The sequence below is a fragment of the Megalops cyprinoides genome, chromosome 4 (assembly GCF_013368585.1).
Source record: "Megalops cyprinoides isolate fMegCyp1 chromosome 4, fMegCyp1.pri, whole genome shotgun sequence".
In the NCBI taxonomy this organism is placed as follows: domain Eukaryota; kingdom Metazoa; phylum Chordata; class Actinopteri; order Elopiformes; family Megalopidae; genus Megalops; species Megalops cyprinoides.
The window spans coordinates 14,158,792-14,185,659 of NC_050586.1; the positions used below are offsets into that span (position 1 = coordinate 14,158,792).

At 45.2% G+C, this 26,868-nt stretch overlaps 1 protein-coding gene across 3 annotated transcripts in view; it reads right to left on the bottom strand.

Annotated features, from left to right (window-relative positions):
* The window catches only part of LOC118776304 (transforming acidic coiled-coil-containing protein 1-like), a 36,993-nt gene extending 11,300 nt beyond the window's left edge, over positions 1 to 25,693 (bottom strand). For 2 of the 3 annotated variants that reach the window (XM_036526544.1, XM_036526543.1), the window contains exons 1-3: positions 12,880 to 13,459; positions 10,755 to 10,858; positions 1,368 to 2,412 (exon numbers count right to left, since the gene is read on the bottom strand). In XM_036526544.1, the coding sequence (XP_036382437.1) occupies positions 1,368 to 2,412; positions 10,755 to 10,858; positions 12,880 to 13,073 (1,343 nt within the window). In that variant the 5' untranslated portion in view covers positions 13,074 to 13,459. Of the gene's footprint in view, positions 1 to 1,367; positions 2,413 to 10,754; positions 10,859 to 12,879; positions 13,460 to 25,271 lie in introns of those variants that run through there. The other variant, XM_036526545.1, reaches the window with a different exon arrangement.
* Between the last annotated feature and the right edge of the window lie 1,175 nt (positions 25,694 to 26,868).

Below are 26,868 nucleotides of genomic sequence, written 5' to 3' on the forward strand. Positions count from 1 at the left end.
ATCTGAACACAATAACAACGTGAATGTTTTCCTTTGATAAAGTGGTTTTCATTCCCTGAACATTTAATGAGGGTATCTTAAAAAAATAAAGAATGTTTGGCTTAGTCACAGCAGAAGTCAGAACCAGAATTTCACCAATATTGGTGCATATCCCATTTAAGGGCATGTATTGACAATCTGTTGTCACGAAGCCTCATCCTACAGGGAGATCTAGTGGCCACACAAGCAGTGAGCCTTAATGCTTGGCACTGTAGCCCACACACCTGAGCCCAGCACCATGCAGTGAGACTTAGTGTTCGTGGAGATAGCAAGGAGAGGGGCAGGCCAAAGCAGATACAGTGGGTGGGGGAAGAAGAGAACCTACTTACAACAGAAAACAGAGAAATCGCACTTGCTCAGTCCTGATGCACACACCACAGAGGGGAGAGACAGACAGACACGTGGGGGTAGGTTAAGGGTGGGGCAGATGGAAGGCAAAGGAATAGAAGGAGAGAATACAGGTGAGCATATGCATATTGCCCACAACAGAGGGAGTACAGGGCTACAGTGAGGTTAGTTAGAGGAGAGAGGGGGCCTGTTTTTCAAAGAAAAGCATTAAATTTCAGTAAGAACACAGTCCTCAATATTAAATTAATACTCCTGTTTGAAGTTTACTAAAACCATTTTTTTCCTCATCCAGAAATCCAGGACATTTTTACAGTGTGGATGGAACAAAGACTATTACGGAACATTATAAATATATTATGACCACATAAAAGCATTTTATATGTACAGTGAGAGAGAACACTGTAAAAAGAGTGGGTTATTATTCATTACTCATGATCTATTTCTGGAAATGTTCGTTAGGCCCCAAGGCAGTTTGTCTGCATTCGTATTATCAGCGATGGCTGCTGCATATTACAGAGTAATCGGAGAGCTCAATATCCAGGTCTCGTTTATCCTCTAAATCCAGTCCCACTTCACTGTCCAGTTTCACCTGCTCCTGCTCGTTACAGTAGTGGATTGGAAGTAACTAGTGAGATTAAAGTCATTTGGAGAGAACGCTAGTGAACGATGGAGTGATTCTAATGTGACTCACAGGCAGAGCAGGCTATTCGTCAGCTCATCTCAAACAGGACCAATCAGACTGTGCAGCACAGCCTGAAGTGAATGTGCGACTGGTGATATCAGCCCGTTTCTGAGGCCACGTTCACACTGCCATGTGTCTTTTGGAGCTCAGCGACTGTTTCAGGCGGTATTGAAGAAAACACGATGTATAAAGTATAAATAAATCTAAATTCATGAAATCATTGATATAGTGACTTGACGTATCACTCTGTGTCTGTGTGTGTGTGTGTGTGTGTGTGTGTGTGTGTGAATGTACTCACGTCAATATCCTAGACTTGCTCTTTTTTGGTGACTGCCTCCCTTTGCCCTCAGCCTCCAGGGAGAAGTCTAGCTTCTGGCTGACTGGATCTTCTGCCAGTTTCTCTACTGCTGCATCCATCTTCAGTGAGTCTCCCCCAACCAGCGTTTTGGAAGGCTTAAAGGGGTCCACAGAGTCATCGAAGGCATCTGGGTCAAAGGAGTAAGATCCCTTGGGAAGGACTGGGGAGCCGCTAACGTTGGCCTTACCCCCAAACGGATTGAAGTTGGGGTCATCCATCTGGTTGGCGTCAAAGTTGTAGGAGGATTTGGGGATGGGGATTTCTGAGCTCTGGGCAGTGGTGCCCTCCAGGTTTGACTCTGCTGGCTTAAGTTTCTGTTTCTTCGGAGTAAGTTTGGAGCCAGGTTTTTTGCCCAGTTTCTTAGGTGATGCTTTCTTCGTCTCACTAGTCTCAGAATCGTCCGTCAGGCCAAATTCCATCCTGAAAGGCTTGACGTCCTGTGCGGAATCCTCAGAGATCTCCGTGGGTAGTTCTGTCTGGATGCCACCAGCAAACGGGGGCGGGGAATTCTGCAGCTTGGAGCTGCTGCTGGTGAACGGGTTGATGCTGTCATCGTATTGATCTGGGTCAAAGTTGTAGCTGGCCTTGAGGACCGGGACCTCATCGTCCACCTCGCTGGGGTCAGGCCTGTTCAGGGACTCCTTCATTTTGAGTGACGGGGGCCTGGCCTTTTTGGGCTCTGCTGCGCCAGTGTCTGTGTGTCTGTTGCTCATGTCAGGGACGGCGCCAAGGGGCTCGCCACGAACCTGCAGGTTCAGGTTCAGGTTCAGATCCGTCTCTGGGTCCGCTGGGATCTTCAGGCCCGCCAGGGTGTGAGTCAGATTGTTCAGCGCGTCCACACCCTCCCTCTGGACAGAAACACCCCTCTCTGTGTTGCCGAGGTGGACAGCCGGAGGGAGCTCATTCTGGTTGGAGTCCTTATCCAGGAATGAGCTGTGCAGCAGAGCTGCATTTGAGATCAGCTGCTGGTCATCCCCTAGCAGATCTGCCAAGAGGGAGAGGAGAGTCAACATTTCACATTTCAGGCTACAAAATCATGTGCTTCCTGTGAAATTAAGTCTCAGAGTTTACTAGACTGTTATCCCATATTTAGATGTTGTGCATTAGTCATACAGAACATCAGCGAGAATGCACAATTAAGGCAAGATAACAGGGTGAAACAGGACAAAAGAATGGATGAAAGACTCAGATGTCCTTCACTCCTTTCACGATTCAACTGATACAAGAGATTAATGGAAGTGGTGCTGAAGACCATGTTCAGTCAGTGTCTGAGACCAGTCACATGACTGGGGGAGGAAGCCTAATTTTATGCGGCTACGCTTCATATTGCTCAGGAGGCATTTGTGATTTGATGATGGAATTATGGGACAGGAAGTCTCAAATCATTCAGAACATGGGGTGAGATCATATAACAATTCCGCTTTTCTCCCCCAAACCTCCTGAAAAGAGTGTGATCTCGTCCCGCTATGCTGTCAGCGGGGGGCCTGCAGCTGTAGCTGCCCTTTTCTGTCACATGCTGCAATATCCTCCAGGTGCATGCTGTCACATCCAAGTAACATAAACACTTCTTTCGACGGTCATTTCCTAAGCAGTCCGGAGAAAGCCGGCTTACAGCACAGTAAACAGCGCGCACTCGGCTGGACGCCACCCAAATGATGCGGGAGGCCGTTTTGGGATGTTGCTGCAGATTTGATACATGTCCAGTTAGAGGTTGAGAGCACCCAGAAAAAAAAAAAAACAGAAATGACAGATCTGATTATTTTAATAACGAGTGATTTCAGCAGAAAACCTTCTCTGCCAAGAAATTAAAAGGAAAATTCTACATTATCTCTGTCAAGTTATTTACAACTAAGCTAGACCCCACAATTTCCCCTTTTTTTACATTCTCTGAACTAAGCTACCCTTTAATCTTCTACCACACGAAGAATCTTTCCCCTCTCTAACATGGAGGGGACAGGGACAGAGGGACATGGAGAGGCTGGCCTTAATTACAGAGTGTTACAGCAGCCTTTAATGAGGGGAACACCAGCACGGTCTCGAGTCTTTATGACACGCACATCCAGAGGGCACAAACGCCTGGTGCTCTAGCATTTTCTACACATTGCCCATCCCGCTCCCCCACAGCAGTTGGGACAGAGACCTTTAAATCTCTAGTAAACCAAATCTTCAAAGTCACCGCAATTGAAAACATGGATGCAATGAGGCCAAGGGGCTGCCTTTAAGTGCCTGGTAATGGATTTTGAAGCAGGTTTTTAAGCCAAAGCCAGATGTTGGTGGATTTTAGCGGGGCGAAAGCAGGATGGGGAAAAGACAGGGCATCTCCACAGGCCCAATGGAGGAGCTATGGGTGGAGGTAGAGGATGTGACTACGACAGCCTCAAATTTAAAATGTCAGCCATGGCAAGAAGGGGGGGACCAGTCAGAGACTGTGTTGAAGTGATGCAACCCTTATGCAATTACTGACATATGCAGTGGGATTAGGGTTGCTCTCCTTCAGTTGAATAAATACATTTTTAAGTCAGTTTCAAGTATTGTTATCTTTTCAGAAACACTCAGCTATATCTGACATAACCTTCTCACTTTTTAAACTATCCACTCAATAAACAATGATGTATCCATTTCAGACCTACTTGTAATTGAAGCTGGACTTTGTGTTGGATTTTCCTAGATGTCAGAGAAACAGCCTTAGATCCCAAAAAAAGCTAGTGCCTAGATAAAACCTGGCTTATTTAAACAATTTCTAACCAAAAGCTCACTCTTCATTCAGGAACATTACTGCTGTGTGTGTCTGTGTCTGTGGACGTGTGTGGATGTGGTTCCTCCCTCAAACACATTCCAGTGCTCCTGGAATGGACTACAAGGACTACAAGGTAGTGCAAGGCTTGCAAATGAACTGGATTCAAAAACAAATGTCTCTCCACAGCCCCACTTGCAACATAATCTCCACATCGGTTCCAATTTGTGTCCTGGTCCTTCTGACCCTTCAGTATATGCCTGCCTTGACCAACATCCTCCTTGCTGAGGCATCCAAGTGGAACCATAGTTATACATTTTTATATCAGTTTTTTATAATTGAACTTGAACTATAATTTTACTCTTTCAAACAATAAGAACAAATTTAGAATTCACACAAACTCATACCTCTTGCCAAATAAAAAAAAAAACAGTGATGCCGAAAACACTGATTAGAATAGGCATTCATCAACAGTGGAAGTGATACAACCCAAGCACCTTCCTGAGTACTCATGGGCATCTGGGAACTAACTTAGCTAATTGTTGAACTAAATTAAATCTCCCTCTCAGGACCCAAACTCTGGGCCAACCCTGAAAACATGCGCATTGTGATCCTGATATAGACACAGAGAGGAAAAAAAAAACCTGTCTGTCACAAACGCTTTGTGACAGATGACCCTTGCTGCAGGATCCATGCTGTGTGTGTTGCAGTACTGTGTGTTTACACGAAAGGTGCCGGGCCTAAATCACCCATTGTTTACAAAGCTGAGATCAGGATGCACGTCACTTGCACTGTTCCTTATTCTTCAAAACCCTGACATCCTCAGGAAGTGGCCCAGAGCGGCCCTATTACAAAGCTCTGACTTCCTGCTTCATAGCTCATACTGTCACCCACAGCAGAGACAATGACCGTTATTCCTTAAGTAAAACCCATTCTTCTCTATACAGAGCACTATTTCAGTTTGCCTTTTTTTCTGAAATGCATAAGGACAGCCTATTAGGTAACCTACTGGAATTACAACACCACCATAATGTTAGAATTACAATTCATGTACATTTGTTTAGGCATACTCATTTAAAAGGGTTATAACTACAGTACCTTTGCTTAGAGTGCCTCTAGACTGCTCCTTCCACACACTCCTCAATTTGAGTGGCTAACCTGTGCCAGAGTAATGGTTCACTAACACCTGTGAAGACGGCTGACTGCCACTCCACTCCACAGCGACTGTCGCACCCCTCTGTGGACACATTTATGTCCCTGTGACCCAAAAGGCAGGCCAGTTACCTCGCTGAGCGCACACCAGAGGGGGACTGAGACATCACCATTGCCATAAAACAGAGCATTAAGTCCCTTTAAAGGTCCTGCAGGAGAGAAAAGTCTATTTCCTCATTCTATTCCAATCAGCATAAATTGCAGTTGTGTCTTTTATTGACTGATAGTTGGCATGTGATGTCATTCAACTCTGAAGGTGCTCCACCCTAAAGGACTCAATTAAATTTCCTGTTCAGAATATCGTCTAATTGGTTGTGTAATCATGCAATTCATTGTTTTATATGCCATTTAACCAAGATCAAGTCATCCGTAGATGGAAATTCTCAGACCCTGAAGAATGTACCATAAGACCTACTTAGCAGGTCATGGTTAAAGAGAGAACATTACACAAAATGTAGCATGCACATAGAACAGCATAACAAAAGAACAAACCACTTACACTCAATTAATGTATATACATATATATACGCACACACACATGCACACACACATGCACACACACATGCACACACACACACACAGACAGACAGACAGACAGACACACACACACACACGGTTATACTCATAAAACAAAGCCACACATGATAATTCTGGTAACAAGCTCTAAAATAAATCAGCCCAATTTAGGAAATCTACCTGCTGACATAAAAGCCTTCTTTCAGAAACAGATGTCATAACATTAAACGCCACTTTTGAAGTTCCCCTACTGTTTAGATTCCAGGGCCTTTCAGAGGAGATAAACTAGATGAGAAAGGTTTTAAACAGACCGGGATAAATGCTCTCTGAAGAGACTGAAGAATGCCATTGCTTGGCCTCCACTACTGGAGGGAGGCCTACTCCTGTTGTGCCTTTGTTGACGTGTGTTTGTCTCCGTAACCAAGATCCGCCCGTTCCCCTGACTCCAAGAATCTGTAACCACCTATGATGAGCAAAGCCTGTGGTTAGCTGGCGATGGCAAGGACATGCTGTCCTCAGCCCCGCCCTCCCTCTGACCGCTGCCAGGACACAGCACCCACACCCCAGTGGCTGAGGGAGCTCGCAAGAAAACAGGCAGAGAGGGCGTCCTTAGGATGCGGACAGAGGAGGGATTACAAACAGTGACCCATAGTCCTACAGATCCCTCAATGGTGGCGTTTTGCGATGTAGGAAGGGCCACAAAATGAAAGGGCCACACCTATCCAATTTTTTGATCTTGCAAGGCAATGGTGACTTTTTATCTTTACACCAGCACTCACTCTTAACACAGCTGAACTAAATTTGTTGTTTTTACCTGAGGAGAGGAAAAAGTTGACCTTCAATTCACTATTTTTTCACCAAGCAGAGGAAATGAGTAATCAGTGAGCTGGTGTGGAATGAATTGGTACTGGATGTATTTTTCAGGGTGTTGTTGAAAGAGCAGAGCCAAACCTTCAAAGAAATAGGAACTTTCAGTGAAATTAATGAAAAGTGTTTCATTCATGAGGAAAAACACTAATAAAAAATAAGACTTAGCTGTTCCTCTGCATGTCCTTGACAGGATCCATTTTATAAAGTCATGGCATATAGAATATCCTTTGATATTCTTTGTGATATGTCTTTGATATAAGATTACGCAGACACGTGCCACAAACAAAAGTTTGAGGGTAGCAATGTGCTTACGATAAACTCTTATGCCCATACCACCATTGCACAGTGCATGCTATTCTGGGCCAGCTCCATTGATCTGCTTGGCTACTGGCACATTCCTGCACTAGTCAGGTAGAAATCAGCAACAAAACAAACAAAGCTGGTCAATCGCACAGAGATCATGGTGAGAGCAGGGCCAGTATGAAATACACCACTGATCAGAACAGAATGAGATTTTTCTTCACAAAAAAACCTGATAATTGCCCATTGGTCAGGAAGGCATACGGCAACACCATTTGCTTTCCTCTGATAACTACAGTTTAGAGCCACCCTGATGGCAATAAATATAGAATTTTGGCCCAGAAGGACAGAATCTTGAGGTTCCGTCCTTTTAATGAGGAGGTAAGCAGAGTTCATTTCATGTGTGGCTTACTGTAGGTGCGCCAAGCCATGAGGAGAGGTAATCTTTTCATGGACAGTGCCGTTTCTGTTGTGGGAAAATCCAACACAAAGTGCAACCTCAGAGAAACAATGGAACTGAACAAGCTTTTGTTCTACCATGCGTCACTGGTTATCCAAGGTCATTAAGCTTCATTTTGGCATTCGACTGCACCAAATAGGCAGAACAGATGCCACAGAATCCTTTTACTTTGATTTGTCCCTCATTCAATATATAACAAAACTGGAAGCTGACAGAAGCACAGTTCACTCATATCACAGACTTGCTTGGGAGATGCCCTGATACAATGAGCTGTGCAAATTGCCCTGATTCAGGGCAATTTGCACAGCTCATTGTAGGTCTACATTTGATATGTTACAAGTTTTTACACCTAAATATTTGCTGAAGCAATTCAGACAGAATACTCAAAGCTACAATGGAATTGCACCATCTGTGAACTGAACCTGCAACCTTTCAATTTTGAGCCTTGTTCCTGAACTGGTATGCCAGACTGCCGTCCAGTTCACATCCTGATGAATCACATCCTAACAGCTGGGCTGCTAAAATCTGGCTCATTGGACCTGAAGCATTCAAACCGTAATGCTCTAGCCATCCATACAAGCCTGTTGTTTACTGAACTTACTCTACTGTAATGACATTGTGCTGCAAGCAAAACTAGATTAAGCCAAAATATCTTGAGAGCACCAACCCGAGTGGCCTAATAGCAACAGTTACAATAATAGCCTGAATGTTTAGCACGGGACATGATTCAGATCACTGAAAGTACAGAACTCCCTGCAGTATACTTATGTATACACTGCTATCTGATATCACCAATATCAGCATTTGCACTGTTGAACAAAGGCAGGATGTATTAGCATGTTTACTTCATCTCGAGAGAACAGATGCTGATGTCTGTTTGCAATGTGCTGGATATCATTTCCATTGCCTCCCTATGATCTGAGCAGCAAGCATTCACCTCCAGAGAATACCACAGGGAGGACAGGCCTAGCACAGCCTTCCCGCATCTCAGATGGAACAGAATGTTAAGAGCTTCTCTGAAACACAGCTGTTAAACGTCCACCTACACACAACATTCTGCAGACAAGTTTTTTTCTCATTTGTATTTTTATGTACTATTTCAACCTTGATTGTATTGTATTCTTATGTACTAATGTGCCTTTATGTACTATTTCACCTTGAAAAAGGATTGCGTCAGCATTAACATGCACAGTTTTGAATGAGTTGGAACGAGACATTGTATTTGTCAATGTTATTTTTTGCAAAAGCTGCAAATTGTCCAAGTGTGAACACAAGCGAGTAAGGGAAGAAAACAAAATGTGTTGCCAAAAGACCCGATCGCAGCCACTAACATTTAGAGGCCTGCATTTACAGCCTGTGCAGCTGCTGAATGGGACCTCAGAACAGCATTTGTGGCGCAGAGAGGAAACATCACTCACAATGTTCTTTCAACTGACAACGCCGCCATCTTCACTAACACAGGGCAACAAACATTCTCCCAGCCCATGCATATACTCATAAAACTGTATGAAATATACTACCACTTCCAAGATATTATGCCCATCATGACAAATCCTAAAAATTACTTTTTAAAAAGATTGCTAAAGAAATACTTATTACCACAGGACATTTTAGTTGTTGAAACAGCCTTTGTACCATTTATACCATTCTCAGAAAACCACACAATCCCAAAGCAAGGGAAGGAGAACGCTAGTATCAGTTTGGCAACTTCACACTGACCTTTGATTCTCACTGCCAAACACTTGAAATCAGAGGATTGCCTTTGTTTCAAATTTCAGACAAAAACAACTGTTCTGATCCTGAACGCTTAGCCTGACACGAACACTAGCCCTGTTACCTAACTACTTAGCGCAGGACAAGTCTTGAGAGCAAGAGTAACATTACTGAAACATGTCACTGCCACACAGCGTGAGATTAATGACTTACTTTCCCTCCATACTCTCCTGCATTTGACTTTGTTTGTTTGACTACTGTTCTTGCAGAGCAGCCCGTTCCACTCTGACTGGACATTGTGGTGCTGGCAAATTCATAGCCAGACAATTTGCAGTCTCTCCCATGATTCATGAAACTATTTTTAGGGAAAATATGAAGAAAGCTGCTGTTTATTTTCATCATTAAATTTTACAATGGAGTTCATGCTGGATTTTATGACAATCTGTGGATTTAATAACCATATTTTGTTATACAGCATTTCCCCTCTGAAATCACATGCATTTTGTGATACACTCAAGACTAGACTCAACAAAAGATGCACTTTACTGCAGAACATGTAAATAAGTGCTTATTTTTAAAACAGACCTATGTCTTGTTATGGCCAGCAGCCATTTCTACATGAATACATGACAAATTTGCTGTTCTGTAGTCAACACATTGCGCATCAGTGCATCATGATTTCTCCCGAGGTCTCAATGACTAAATATAGTTTAGACTAAATCATTCCATCCTGTAGTGAATCTTTTATTTACAAGAGTAACCTAGAAAAAACTGCCTGCCGGTTGCTTCGGTTGAGAAGCTCATTTGCATTTGTCCAACTAAATACTCAAAAGATTCTACATTACAGAATTAAAAAACATCTATTTTCACAGAACACAGTACCACATACTCAATATCATATTTACTAATCTTTTCAGTCATGTATTCTTGATCTAAAATCCTAAATTTGTGATAAGAATGAGCAGTTTTCCTCTCTCGCATCTCATCATAAAATATTGATAGACTGATTTTTCAGCTTCTAGTATCAGGGACACAGATTTATGCTCTGCTTCACGTCCTCCTATGCAAATTCCAGCCATTTTAAAACCATACACACATCACCTGCCATTCTTGCAAAGACTCTGTCAGTGAACTGTGACTCATTGGATCGACTATTTTGCTCAACTTCAGAGCCAATTTTGCGCATAAAGCCTATTGCTGTATGAGGTGTGCGAAGCCAAACACGAGCCAGATCATGGACTGCACTCAGTAGATGTGGAGTGACACGGTCCGTTTTCCTGAGGCCCACTCTTTCGTCTTGTTACCTTGGTAACCCACATGATGCGACCTCCAGCATTCTGCCTGCAAATGGAGCGCGTGGGAACATTGTGTGGTGGGGGATGGTTGTGTGGGGGGGGGGGGGGGGGGGATCACAATGTGAGTCATCAGTTCCATGCTGCAGGATCCTTAGCTGCTAGTTTTATGGGCAAAGTGAACACTTCTCATCTCACCTCCTCATACATACCGGAGACTGAGGTCTTACCTGTGCTGTTGACCGTGGAGTTGTCCAGCACGCCCAGGTCCTTCAGCGGCCCGTGGACAGGGGTCTCCGCCTCAGGCGTTTCAAAGTTGCCCTCAGAGTCAGAGCTGTATGAGAGACGCAAAGAGTAGAGGATTACATCCTGCCCCTGAGGTATCCATCAGGTTCTCCACCTGGAGACCAGCTGAGAGGGCTGTACATAACACCCAACCAGCCATCTAACGTACACAAGGAAGGAAATCAGCACTAATCTTGCCCCAACTTCACCATACACAGTTATTGTCTTATCACTGTGCTGTTATGGTGTGGTATAGGGATCTGGGCTGGTAACTTGAAGGCTAAGGTTTCGTCTCCTAGTATGGCAGTGCTGTTCAACCACTGTGCAAGGAGTGTTTGCCCTGGCAATGGTCCCACTACCTAGTCATTGATAAAAGGGAAGAGGAACAGGACTGTACTGTGACCTATTGTCAGAGGTACACAGGATCTGAACGTTGGGCTGCAGGGCCTGGGAGAGTCCCTCTTCTTTGCAGCGCTAGCCACCTGCTGTTCTGTTACGACCGTTTCCAGCACGACTCTCAAGCCAACCCCTCATGTAAAAACACAGGAAGTGAGAGAACACAGACAGCTTGTGGTATCTTTGACTCAAAGAGATATATTTGTTAAGTCTCCGTTCACTCACTCAGTGACTAACCCTGCCTATCAGGTTAAGTGGTTACATGAAGTAGAGTAGAGCAGGACAAAGTCATCTTTGTGTTAAAATAATGAATCAGAGAGAAAATGGTGAGGGAGGGCAAAGGTTCAAATCTTCAACCCTGCTCTGTTGCCACCTGCACCTTAGGAGAGCGGCGCCCGTTCTGGCTCCAACACCCACGTTGGTGCCCGGGAACAAGGCCTGCCTTTGTCGCGGTTCCTCCCTCCCCCCCACACTGCTGCAGGTTTGAGCCCAGAGGGGGGATTAAGAGCGGGTGCATCTTCACTCCTCTCTCACACCCACGCGCTGCTGTCTCAACCCCTGGGGGGGGGAGTCTCGGGGCCTGCTGCCTGGACGTCGGGCTTAGATTCAGGTACTGAAGGTATGCTCCCCAACAGGGCAGCAGAGGGAGAATGTCCACGTGCAAACGGGGGGTGACCTTCCCACCCCGGATACTTTTATTCACGTTAAAATGTTCCAAGCTAATGAAAAACAGCAGCAGTACAGGGGGGCAGAGTGCACACAGACCCCCTCTTCTGAAGCACAAACACACACACAGATAGAGAGACCAATTCAGCACACAACTAGTTGGGTGCGCTGTGAACACTCGGATAATCTGTTAAGGAACACACAATGCAAATGAGCCGGAGCAGAAAGCGGGTCCTGAGGATCGCCTCTACAATCTTGGACGGTTACTTGGAAACTAGCACAAAAAAAAAGAACCCACAGCCTTTTTGAAGCCTTGGTCTCCCTTCCCCCCACTTCTGCTTTGCAGAGCGGATCAAGGCAGGCGAATTTACGTGGTTGCTTCTCCAGGCTGTAGATTTATTACCAAATTCAAACGGATCGGTGCCAAGCGTTATCTAAAGGAGGTGACAACCCAAGGAAGGCAGGCAGGGGACAAAAAGGGGATGAGATAGCATCTTTAGGCATCTGCTGAAGCAGATCAGCCTGATAAACCGACTGGTGCCAGCAGCAGAAACAAACTAGCAACAGACAAACGCCCTGGGAGAAAACCGCTGGATTACTGGTTAATTCAGAATACACCCCCCCCATAAGATCCGTCACGCACAGACCCCACAGTGAAGGAGCAGCAGGGGGGAGTGCTGAGTGAAACGACAGGGTGAGGCGAGAGCAGACAGACTGCCCGGATCTCGTCTCATCATGTGGCAGCCTCCCCTCGCTCTGTGGCTCATCCAGTCACGCTGCAGCTCAATGTGCAAGCTGTATGTGGGGAGGAACACAGCAGCTCCCCACAGCCCACTCTAACAGGTGGAATCAGAGCCCCTGCCTGCCCCTGAACACACACACACACACACACACACACACATGTGCGTATATACATACATGAGTGCTCAGCCCCATCCCCCCCCCCATCACCACAACCACCTCACGTGTACCACACAGGCTCCACACTCAGACGTGACACCAACTCGCCTGCAGCCCACGGACTTCTCCTCCTCCTGAGACAGCTCTTCCTCATCCCTCAGCTCCCCCTCGGCCCGCTGGCCACCCTCCTCCTCCTCCTCCTGCTGTTGCTGTTGTTCCTCGTCCCCTCCGCCTCGAACCGCCGACCAGGTCCACTTGGCCCACTGCACGGGCGACAGCATGGACCACGGGCTGTACGACATGGCGCGCCGAGCCTCGTCTCAGTTCACGCGAGCCGCAAGACAGAGAGGGGCACAGGCTTCGCCTTGCACTCTGAAAACAGTGCAAAATTTATTTCCCTTTCTCTCGCTTGCCCTCTCTGAGGGAGACACGGATGTGGGTTTTATATCACCACGAGTGCCTCGGCAGCCCTGGCCGTGTCTTCACTTCCTCCACGAGTCCCCCTTCCAGTCTGCCCCCTGCATTGTACTGGGGCACTTCCCTTCCTGGAACGGACCTCTGGCCGACTTGTTTTCTCAGCTTCCTCTTTCTTCCTGGGTGTTACAGGACCAACGGCTCTCCTATGAGGCTCTGCCACTCGCCCAGCTCCCTCTCTCTCTGAATGCCAGAGCAACGATCAGCTGGCTGCCAGATAGCTCGCTCACTCTCCGGAGAGAGAGAGAGCGAGAGAGTTTGTCTAGCTCTCCGCCCCCCCCATCCCCAGCCCTCCCCTCCTCTCACTGTTTCAGGGCTGATCTATTGTCAGAGAAAGGGGGGGGGGAGGTGCAAGTTTCCTGTTTCAAAAGAACCTTCTGCCTAACAAATTACACCAGTTCAGCCCTGTTTTGAAAGAGTGGTACTTCCCTGATGTACAGAGGAGGAGAGCGGCTTTGCCATTCTCGTGCAAAAAAAACAGAGGAGAGCAGATCAGCTGAGGAGTACAGCATCAGGCTGTTTGCTAGAATGCAGTGGGATAGGAATCAGTGAAGAATCACACATTAGAGCAGCTATAGAGTGGAGAACAGCTGTACAAACTACAGCAGCTACACCTCAGCCTGCTTTCACTACCTTGCAGTTGCAGAGCTTGGGGCTCTGAAAGTTGACTCTTAGCTGTCTGAATATGAAGGCTGAAAGACTGAATTATGTCCATGATAAAAACACACACACACACACACACACACACACACACACACACAGAGTTGTGGAATGGCAGTTGGTTCCCAGTAATGGCTGTGTATTCAGAGTATCAGCACTGTGTAACAGACCAGAGGGTGTAGTATGCAAGACCTTTACCACGGAGGAAAGTCTTAATCCTCATTTTCATTCATGCGGAGCTGCAGGTCTTCTTAAGCGTGCAGGCCTTTATCTCAGCTCATCTCTGGCCCGCCCGTGCCAGAAGGCAGAGAAAGTCAGAACCCGAACAACTGCCCAGTAAGCTTGATTAATGGCACTCCATTACAGTTTAAGCTACAGGGTTGCCTTTCTTCCACATTGAAACTAATACCAACGTGGTACTCTGAGAAATAGCTCAGAGGTGAAATGTAACATTAATACTGCATCTTTAACCTAATGTGATCAAAACAAACGTGACAGTCACTTTGTCTGGACTGTCGTCAGTTTAATTTAATCCCACACTGACAATTATGTGCAATCTTTAAACTGCATTTAAGCAATAGCCACAAAACAATTCCATTTATGCAACTACTATGCATTACAACTGAATACACTGAAACCAGCACCACAGTCAAGACCATCCCAGCAGACGATCCCTAATAATATTAAATCTTTTTCATTCATCTTAAATTCATGGCCCAGTCAGACAAAAATGCCAGACATCCTCAGAAATTTGAGACACTCCTGTGATTAATAGATGTGCTTATATGCCAACTCAATGCAGACCCCCAGACGACAGGTATTCAGAGGTCACACTGAAATACGCGAACCTTCAATGTGACCCACTATCATCTGCCTACAGTAACTGAGGCCTGTCAGACTCATAACCGTTGGTAATGATATGTGTCTACCAGCAGGTAATGATTAACTCCAGGGACCCTAAGCCCTGGAAAAGACTGCCTTTGTTGTTTTAATGACATAGTGCCTGGTCCTGTGTCATTACTAGATGGTAAATAATGGCTCTGCTCTGTGCAGTTAGTGCACTGCCTGGGTGTCTACAATCATTTTCCTCATCACCCAGTGACTTAACCATTATGTCACCTCATACTACTTTAAGGAAAATATTTAGCCTGTAATAGTGGGTGGATGGATGATCTGACCAAATACACAAATCATAAGGCCTGCGGATTTTTAGTCTGACATGAAGAGACAGAGCTGGTGATGGTGATAGCTAAAATCTCCAGGGACAGGTATAAAAGGTACCATCAGAGGGCTTGACTGGAGACGAGTCACTCCCAGGGTTATTTTACGAACACGACTGAAGCCGGGCAAGCCGTTGGAATACTGCCTGCTTCCCACCACACCAGGCGAGACGCGAGATGCTTCACCGCTTACATAACTCACATTTGCACACAGCCACTTGAATGAGGCTACAGAGCTCATTCTCCACAACAAATCAACCATGATTAATCCGGTTTTGCTTTAAACTGCATATTTCCACATTTACTTAAAGGGGAGTGGAAACCTCTCATTGCCATCCCCTTTTCATTTGAAAGGTGTATGTAAAAATGCAAAAGAGTGATGGCTGACCTATCCCCTGAGATTCCCATTGTTTCATATTGGTTGAAATCTGGTCTCAGCCTAGAACAGCTGTAAATATACAAATGCTACACAACACCACCTGAGACCCCTTGGATCATGACTGCAGGAGAATCTATGGACCCTGAAACACAGGATGCCACGCAATACAGTGCAGCAGTAGAGGGAGATTTTAAGGAGTAGGCTGCACACGCAAAGCATCCTTTCAATACAAAAGAGTCCTGGGGGAAAAGATGGTATAATAATGGATACGTCATTCAGAAAACATCATCTTTGCACATGACAGTTTTACGGCTGTTTCTCTTCTCTCCACACGTGGTAAATGGAATGAAAACTACATCAGCATCACTGCCCAGGTGTCTGGTTGAATTAAAACAGGATGAAATGAGAAAAGGGGAAAGCCCAAATCCTTATACGCTTCTAGGGTTTTCCTCATCGATACTTGGGATTGGTGCCATTTCGAGGGCTTAAGAGAGAGTGCCGCTCAATTTTTTGCTCCTCAAAAGACGTGAATCATCAAGTAACCTCCTTCACCTATGACCTCAGCATGAACAAAACAGGCCACTTTATCATTAAAGCTGGCTTTGCCTGGCACAGTGCAGCGTTGGCAGCGCTGTGGGGCAACAGGACTCCATGTCTTATTCTGCTCGAAGGGAACAAAACAAAAGCCCACCCAGTTCTCCACCGCTCACTCAGGAAAGTTTTAAGAGTCTTAACCTCGCTCAGACGGGAGCCTGACTGCTGATTCCTTTACATAACCCTGGAGGAATGAAAAAAAAGAGAGAGGTTTCATATTTCAAACACACATGGAGAGACACGCCCAAGCAAAGCCACAGCGGGAGCTAGGAAAACAGCCCGCAAGCCTCTGCAAACAACTGGAGTGAGCAGCGCTGTGCACTCCTCCCAGAGACAGACAGAGACTCCCTCCGCTGAGAGCTGAGGAGACTCAACATCCTTTACCCTTTTCTCTTTACATGACACAATTTCAACATGATACACAGAATCGCTTGACAATTCCCTGCCAGGCACAGCAGTGTGGACAACAGTGCACGTCTTAATGATTACTTCATCGCTGGTTTTGTACTGTACTTCAAGCAGACTCCAAATGATCCCTGTGAATCTCTCTCTCGGGCCTATAGTGCCTCTGAATCCCTCTGATTGCTTGAAGCTCTCATGTGGAAAAAAGGGGGAAAAAAGAAAAGGAGTTGGGCAAAGGAGCAGAATGCCAGGAATTCCAGGCTGGTCAAGAGCACTTCAGGCACTAGCCCAGGCTTAATTTATGGATAGGGATCTGCTACCCTCTCAGAGGAACGAGTGCGCACCCTGGCCTTTGGGTGATACGTTCCCCCACCCACATCATACTGCTTCACTCGCATTCCATTAACAGAAGGAGGAATCGGGGGATAGGGACGCTGAAACCAGTACAAACTGATTAATGGTAGAAGTGGACAGGACCAGAGGAAGCATGACTCAAAAAAACTGGAAAATGCCACTGTCTGCTTGGTGTGTTCTAATGTCAAATAAACAAAGACTGATGTTCAGCCTGTAGGCCTCCAAGGCCTTTAAGGAAAAGTAGGACATACATCCTGAAGAGGTTTGCTGTGTAACCAAACCTGACTTCAAAGGCTGTGAACGCAGAGAGTAATGGCTTCACCTCCATGTGTCTTCACGCTTTCACACAAGCTCAACTGAATGCACTCTGCCCTAGGACTGCGGACCTCATTTCAGACGTGATTTTTTTCAGTGTTTGGCCCTGTTCTGCCGTGCTTGACCTTTCCTCTGATCAGGACCATATAAAATTATGAGCTGAGATCCTCCTTACTCCGTGTTCACATTACAAACCCTGACCTGCATGGGGAATACAATAGTGTGGTTCTATACCGAGAAACAGCAGCATTACTCTGTGACAGAACTAAAATATCTTGTAGAAAAGTGGAAGTGCCCACAGCAAAGTATCCAACTTAAGAACAGAGAAAAAACATGTATATGACAGCTGCAAAGAGTACATGGGCTGCAGCAAGCATGATGAGACAGACGGAGGAAACAATCGACTAGGGTAAGGTCTCCTCGTGACTGTGCTACAATTAATTAATCGTTTAGGTTAATTCCTCAGCGGGACAGTAGCAGGCTCACGTACTGCCAGGCTGTGCCCTTTCCCTTTGGATCGGAAAAGAGAAAACACAGGGTGTTCCGGCTCCCTTTTGTTCACAAGTATAGAAATGGGGGAGGAAAGAAAAACAAGACAAGGGAAAGGAATCGGAAAAATCTTACATAACAGACCTTCCGCTTGTGCCAGGAATAGCCCCAGCAAGGACACGGAAGGTTGGCTGAGCAGGAGAAGCCCAATTGGCCCAGAGCGGGCCCGGCTCCAGAACACAATCAGATCCAAAAACACAGGACACGAGTCTGGATACAGAACACGCCGCTCGTTCTAGAACGCTGGCTGGGCACATGGACCTAGCTGCAGCTGCAGAGAACAGGCCGAGCGCACAGGCCTCTCTCTCTCGAACACATGCACATGTCTAGACCTAGAACAGATACTGAGAACTGCAACAACACAGGCCCAGAACAAAAATCAAGCTCTAGAACATAGACCCAAACACAGAATGTGCAGGGCAGCTGTTTCCTATTGTTTTTTTCTGTAACAATGAAACAGAGCTAATGTAGTCACAAGCACTGGTTGGATGTTTTCATACCCTCTAATGTTAGTGCACAAGCCACAGTCATGTGGCTGACGTGAAAGCACCCTCCCAAATAAATCTGAAAGGAGTTCAGAAGATGTTGGTTTCTGCTTGTAATGAAACAGTGATGTGCTCCAAGTGAAACATGAAACCAAAGAAGGATTTAAGAGAACAGTGGATCCTGAGATGGCTGATCTGTTTGAGCCACCGATGATCCTGCTGTTTCACACAGTCCCAGAGCTCCTACAGAGAAGCTCTCATCTTCTCCACCAGAGACAATGGGCCTCAGTTTCCAATACCATTAAGTGGATAAAGTGTGATGCACAGTACCTGTGGGATGATAGTACTGTTACTACAGTCCCATTCTTGATCAATTCAGAATTTGTAGTAGTTTGAGATTTAAAAAAAACACACAAAACTAAATCCTTCACATCACTTCAAATATTATTTCCAAATCACAATAAGCAAGCTTGTTTTAATTCTAGCAAAGCACAGTAGCATGGGTTAGCAATGTTTAGTATAATAATCATTGTTATTTTTATCTCAGTCAAATGGCAATAGACAAGACATAATTCTCCAAAAACAACACAAACTTCCAGATGGGAAAAGCCTCCCTCTCCTGGCCACTTGGTGTCAATGAAGATTCTAACTTCTTTTCTCCAGTTGAGGGCAGTAAGCAAGTCAGCATCCTATTCTGCACTCTTAGGGTTAGCATGGCTAAAACATAACCTTGTACACTGCACAACCTCAGGACCTCCTACAAATACAGTCAATACTACAGTACATCAAGTTGAAAGAGAGTACATAATTATTCCATACCTCTAATTTATCACGCAAGTATGGACACAATGGAATTTGCAATGTCCCAGATAGCACAATTACCCCTAACTGAGAGTTTTATTGATTTGTCTATTTGTCCCCATTTCCCCTGAGCAGACAGACAAAAAAACCCTCACACCACCACTGTCCCACTCCCTGCCACTCTCCCCAACCCCCTTCCCCAATGTGGGTCATATTAACAGGCCCAACACCTCCTTTGGGACTCACCCAGACTACGGTGCTGCCTCATGTTATTGAATACCCCAACAACCATAGATACTCGTATTCTCATGATATTAACTGACAAGTTAAAAAAATATATTCTGGCCACTCCATTTGAACAGTCTACATAGAGATAATGGGGAGAATCTCTTCTACACATAGACCCTCACTGTATCTGGAACCATTCTTTTTCACTACTAAAATATTTTTTAAATACTGAACCATCACAATATTTTTCATTTTCATAGTTTATGGTAGCCCAGGTTAGTCACATAAAAAATAGCAAAACTGACCACTTACACTGCATTAAAGTTTTAGACTGGAGACCTTCTTTTCCCCACATCCCTTCAATTCCTAAAACAAGACTGTCATGATACCCAGTATGCTTTCACCAGTAAGGAGAAACTAAGCCATCTAGTGGCGTTTAAGGTGAATTGATCAACAATGCAAAATGATTAAAATAGCCAGAGGTAGCAAGAAAATTGCAGAAAACATGCCACAAGGCCAAAAACAGGGTCCAGAAAATAGAGGCACATAGGGAAAAGGCAGAATTGTGCAAATGCAGTTCATACAGCTACCCACTGAGAGACAGGATTAGAAAACTGCAGTCCAAGTCCAGTGATTTCCCACTCGTCTTTGACTGCACAGAATCCATTAATTCCTGGCTGTGTAATTAAAAATCCCACAGCACTGACACATGGATGGACACAGGGCTGCATCGCGCATCACTCTTCCATCTCCTACTTGGCTCTCTTTCTCTGTCATTAAAGATGCACACACTCACAAGTACTTCAGATGGCTGTCAAACCGTGGGCCAGGCAGATGCCATGATAGATGTTTAAATATTAATGACTCATGCATTCCCCTTAGTAGCAAGACAACAGAGAGATTACACAGAGCCAACACCACCCATACACACAGTAATGAGGGCAGAAAACATCACAGCCTCACCTTGGGGATGTAGTTTAAGTCTAAAGAGCATTACATAACTCACTCACATGCATATTGCATAAAACAGGATAAAGAGTAATGTCCTCACCTTCCCTGTATCAGTTTGGGTAATGTGCTACACAGTCTTAACTCACTAGTAAACACGCCACTGCTCCTCACAACATTCAGAGGCCATATAAAACCATACAAAGCATGCCAGTCACTACCATACTTTGAGCTGATTTAAGGTACATACAGATATGTTAACTGACCTATAATGTCTAAGAAATGCTTTCACCCGCTGCCTAAATACACACTGCAAAGACGATCAGGAGAAAATTCAAGGAAAAACTGATGCGTTCCTACCTAAATGGAGATACCATTACAGGATGTAAAAGCTGATATGCACTTCTTTGCAAACTTATGAGGAATCACACCTGTTTGCAATGCATGGTGGTACTAAGTTACTTGGAGCGTCATAGGCTTCTTCTGATATTTAGTCAGAAGAACCCCAAGTCAACAGCTGTTCTCAATTCCTTGCTAATGCTAACGATTGTGTCAGCTTTCCTTCATCAAAAGCGCAAGTAGGGTTTAGGGAAAGGGATGAACACAATTCCTCACCAGCTTCATTTTTACACAGGTTCAAACCCAGAGCATGGTCAGAGAAGGATGCTGCAGTATCCTGAGGCAGGACTGAATATTTATAACTGCTCTCAGATTTTAATGCTTTCTCGGCTGTATCCAGGTCAGTCTCCTCCCAGTGCCATCTTTAGCTTGAGGGAAGGAAAGAGGAGTGATTAACATTGCTTTGATGGTGACTTTAAGGATGGCGTCTGCACAAGGCGACATTTTCGATTTTCATAAGAGCAATGTCCTTTCTGCCATGTTAAAGTAGAGCATTGCCCCCCTTGTCATTCTCCCAGCAGATAGCATGTTCATGTGGAGAATGAAAGATCAACACTGTGACCTATCCATGCTTGTCTCCCCCAACATTACATTATAATACATTATTGACATTTGGTTGAGGCTTTTATCCAGAGAGACTTACATTGGTTACAATTTTTACATACAAATGTTTTCCATTTGTATAGCTGGATTTTTACTGAAGCAATTGTGTGTTAGTGGGGAATCGAACCAGCAACCTTTTAGTTACGAGTCCTTCTTCTTACCACTAGGCTGTACTGCCATCCCAGTTCAAATTTCAACATGTGACCCCACCCACAGCAGACCGAATGTTGCTGGAATTTACTTTGTATTCTAATGACATCAGCCACAGACAGGACCCAAATACAAGCAGTATTTTTTGTCTAAACCAAAATACTGTGTCTCCAATAAAGCCTGTTTAAATCCATTTGTTGCACTAAACCATGGAGTTTTAGCAATTTGCTTTCATCTGAACCGAGAGATTTTTAAAAGCATACACAGCATGCCGTGCCAGAGGTTATTTAATATGTCGTCAGGCAGTGCCATCCCGTGCATGTGTAGCCTGAGAGAGACTGCCTGTCACTGTGAGAGACAGACTAGGTCATTCCACTGGGGTCAGGGGAAAACGCACTGAAGGTCAATCTCCGGAGGGGTAGCAGAGCGCACTATTTTTGCATGACAATGCAAGCTCGTCCCCTGGCCAATCAGAGCGAGCGCTGATGATGTACAGGGAGTGTGAAATTGCTAGACAATGGTACACAGAATGAAGAGCAGGCACAATTGGAGCAGTGTCTGGCGAGGTAGAGCTTCCAAGGACATCTGGGGCCTGATGCAGACTCATACACGGGGCTCCTACACACTATTGTTTGGTCAAGCACTGTCTCGCTCGACTAAGTGGACTAACCAGACTACTGTCCCCATCCCAATTCATCCGCCAGTTCAGCCCAGCGAAGAGCATCACCACGCAGACAGTCTTCCTCAGTGCATCTACACACAGACGAGATACACAGCGCATTTGCAAGGCAAACGTTATCCCTCAGATGACTGTTCCACTTCACACAGAGAGCTGTTCACTAAAAATAGAAAGCAAAAGCTTCTGGAAAGAAGGGAACTAGCTGCTCCATTTCTTATCCTGCTGGGCAGACTTATAAACATAGCAGTGTCGTACTGTGACTGTTCCCTGCGCCCACAGAGGAAAACATCCACCAGCAACTCATCTAAAATACACCTGGGAGACAATATTAAAAACAAAACAATCAAAGACAAGGGTGGGGATAGCAGTTCTCAGAATCACATAAGGTGCTTTGTGATTGTTTCCGTGAATATCCTTTTCTACACAATTCACAAAGGCTTTTCTATGACTAGGGTTGAGTGTTAAACTGCACTTAATTGAAGTCTAAGGATAAATGTATGTGAATTACACAGATAAAGCTATCCATGGTTATCCATGGTTGAAGTCTCTTATTTTTAAGGACACACAGGTTATAGATATTACAGTTTCCAAAATTCTTTCTAGAGGAATTTACAACAAAAGGTTTCTTTTTAAAAGGTCTGTTTACATGCGTTCCATCACAAGTCAAATTTTCTGGAGGAGGTAATCAATACCACTCTTGAACGAAGTAAAAATAAATAAATCTTAATGTCAAAAATAACACTTGTAATAAAAACCTCAACACAATGTCAGCCAGTAGGAGATGCACTATATTGATTTAATGAACACATGCTTTTAAGCAGAGCACCCGGACACAATCTAAGACTTCCTCAATGATGAATAACAGCCACCTGACCACTGATTCTATAGTCTTTATTTTGAAAGGGGAAAGATACAGTGTAAGGAGCTTAAGAGCTTATTTGTATGGAAATGGGGGCCATTGAGAGCTGCGGTTTTGGAGAATGGGCTGGGTTTCGATTCAGTTGCCAAGGATTAGGGGGAGAAAGAGACCAGGGCTGAGGTGGGGGCTGGTACTTCAGCCTCTCTACAGAGGTGTGTGTGAAGGACAGACAGGCAACTCTGAGGGTCAGCGTGAGACATGCAACATCAGAGATCAGAGGAGAAGAGAAGAGAATTTTACCCCCATTGCTGAACCTTCCGCATACAGTGCTCCTGTAGACACACAGACAAGGTCAATGGAATGGTTTCTGTTCTGCTCCATTCTCAGGCTCACCTGAACACAGTATGAAACACCACTGACCTAGAAAACAGGCCTATGAAAATGTATCATTTCTACTGATAAAAATCAATTTTCATACAGGGGCTTAGAGCTACTTTATATGATGTCTAGGCCTACAACCGTGGTCATTACCTGTCTCTTAGAACCTATTAAAACTGCAGACTTCCTTCTAATGCCGAGGGTTGTTTTGTTGTTTTTCTTTAAACACAGGCTGCTGCATTTCCAATTCAGTAAATAGAATCAAACGTGACCTCCAGAAGCCTCTCATTATCTCGACTGAGCTTAGCTTGAACGGAACATCCAAGCCACTGACATTAACTTTCCCTTTTTTAGAGCAGTTCCCACTTCTGGCCGCCCAGCCCCCAACAGTTATCCTTCTGCCAATTTGTAAGAGAAATAAACCTGGGGCTAGTGGCATGTATAGTACCAGTCAAAAGTTTGGACACACCTGATTAAGATAGTGGGAAACATGCATCAAAGACATTTTGATCTAAAGATTTATTCTTAAATGCTTGACTTTTGTGTCTTAGACAAATATAAATTGTGAAGTCGATGCCTATGTATGAATTTCTTTCCAAAAAATAAATTTTATAAAATATTTTTAAACATTTTGAAGAATGTAAAATATAAGATAGTTTTGATTTGTTTAACACTTTTATTGGTCACTGCACAATTCCATTTGTGTTATTTCATAGGTCTGATTTCTTTACTATTACTCTAAAATGTGGAAATTGGTGAACATAAAGAAAAACCCTTCTATGAGCAGGTGTGTCCAAACTTTTGACTGGTACCGTATGTGCCTGATGAAACACAGAGAAAAGTCCACATTGGACGGCATTTGCAATCTCTCTGCCCCCTGCGCCATCATGGCTAACACGCCTAATCAACAGTGACTCTAACGTCGCCCTGTCCCCAGTCACCGATGAACACATGCACGTCGGGAGTAGTTGCAGGCGGCAGCAGGGCGGAGCGAGTCGGCGCGGGTCCTGCTGATGGATGGGGCTGCAGAGGCCATAAAGTGACGTGAAAGCCAGAGTGATGGACTGCTTTACTGCGCAGACGGCACTCAACAGAACGCACTTTCAGTTCCCAAGGTGCCCGACCACTCCGGGAGAGAGACGGCAGTCTGGGACGCTCATAAAAAATGCAATAACGAACAATTCCCTCCCCCGTCGACGGACGCTAAAACTCACAATGTTGTGTTGTATTTGTGTCACGTACTCTCAATGCCAGCTCGTCTCCCCTTCAAGGAGAAAGTGCGAATCAATGCACACGCGCTCATGTACTCACATGCTGTAATGCTGTAGCATTCACCACATTTTATAAGGAGGTTAGACACACTTCATACATATATAGAGCCTTATCCTCTGTTGGTATTTTTGCTGGGTGTGTGCAGTATGTTGGCTTATTTGAGAGTCTGCATTTCAGTGCATTCAATCACTCACGTCATTCATTGCTTTAATATTTAATTTACTCAAAGTGAACTTTCACTTTGCAGGATAAACTGGGAACAAAGCAGCGTGAACAAACTCCACACTTAATGCGATAAGGCAAAAAGCAGGGGCTCACAGCAGAAACCAGCAGAGATGGGTAGAGAAACACTGGGACTAACAGGGAATTCTGCAAGAGGTTAAGCAGCCCATTCAACAAGGGTGTCCTGCTTTCTAACAGTGAGCTCTATACTGACTTCAAAGGCACCGTGTCTATGACCAGCCGCCAAGTGATAAGTACACAGAGAAGTCTAAACTTTGCCTCCAAAACACTGGCGGATACACAGCAATGACACACTTCATAAAACCAGACGAGACTCAGGGAACATCTGACAAGAGCAAAGAGAATTGAGACATTCTCCCTTTGGGTATTCTGCTCCATTTTTGGAGGAAAAAAAAATGATGCGCTTCATCACATCAGAGATTTACCCTTATAGCCTTGCCAAAGGAAGATTAATCCACTTCAAAGATGGCAAGATCAAACCTAGAGGACAGGAACTTTCTGAACTTACATGCTGCTTTCCTTCTGCCTGTGGGGGCGGACTGCCCCATTAGTCTTCTTGTGCTGGGTGAGAGAGCCTCCCATCGTGATTCCCTCTCGACGTGGAGCAGAGCAGAGAGGAGATCTGTGCGCGCCCTCAGCCGCGTCCCCAGCCGTGTCCCGGCGCGGCGCGCTGTGGCATTCCGTCTTGGTGCACCCGTTCCCCCTGCTCTCTCAGTGGCTGCCACTGCTGCATTGACACTGCATCGTCTGGCTACGCAGGAGTCCTGGTCCCCTGCCAGCCCCTCAGCGAGACACTGCCCCCTCCGACTGCCTGCCCGCCTCTGTGCCCGCCCGCGTCTCTGCCTACCGCTTCTGCTCCGGCTCCAGCTCAGCCACTCCACTCACTCGCTCACTCTCACACACACACGCGGCTGCTCGCTCCTGCTCTGTGTAGATTACGGTCACTTATGAGGAATTATTATGCCGCTCCGGAGCATTCTAAGGCAGCTCTCAGGGAAGGGAGGGGGCGGAGGGAGACCGGTTCTCCGGAGTGCACAGCATCACCCCAACCCCGGGAGAGTTTGCATGGGAGGACGTCATTCCCAGGGGCTCATCCCGCTCTAATCTCCGGCCAAGGGCGCATCATTACATGGCTCTCATTACAGTCAGAGAAATCCCACCTGTTCCCGCACAATGGTCAGCCCTGCTGGCTGCAGCGTTCCCATGCAATGCGAGGATAGCTACATTAGCATGAGAAAAAAAAAAGCTCTCTCACAGGGGCGCGATTGTGTTCCTCCACATGGGGCACGGCCCGGTTCAAAGTCCCCCGGCTGCTGGAGTGCACAAGTCAAAGTGTGGTAACTTCGTGCCCCACCCTACACAATGGAGGCAAGGGTGGGGGGCAGGAAACACCGCACTGGAGCTCAGAAGGGTTTCAGGCATTTGCAACATTACAGGGAGGGGGAAAGATAAAAAGAGCCTTTATGAAACTGATCTCGCACATAATCAACTGCATTGTTCCGGTCCCAGATTCCCTACATTTCTTTGTTGCAGGCACACATCTCAAACCTTAAGAGGGGTCCTCTGTTTTCAGATTTTAATTACTTACATGACCGCTGCAAGGGGAAAACATGAGGAAATTCGGCTGGTTTTCACAAAAATGCTGCTTGTCAAAAAATAGATATTAATAATTCACAGTGTTGATGGTTGCCTCTGCTATATATCTAGGTGACACTTTCTCCAAAGTATAAATGTGTCATATAGCAGTGCTTTGTAACCAAAATGAGCCTGGAAAATAGGACAGAAAATTTCCCCCATAATCCCTGAGACAATAGCATATACAAACACTCATAAAACCATGTCAGTGTGAAGCATTTCCCCTATGGTGCTGCTCCAGCAAATAGTGTGTATTTGTTACATTGCATTTACACAAAAATGCATTTACACAAAATCCTGCATTTATTGCTTCTTTCTATAAATTTTTTTATGGAACAGCTGTCTGTGAGGCATTGTCTGATCATTTAATATTTAAGCTCCACTGTGGCTGCTTGCCAAGCTTTTTCTGAATAAGCTAACAGAGAAATTTATACATCTCAGTTTCCCCTCATAAGAGATATTTCAGCAGT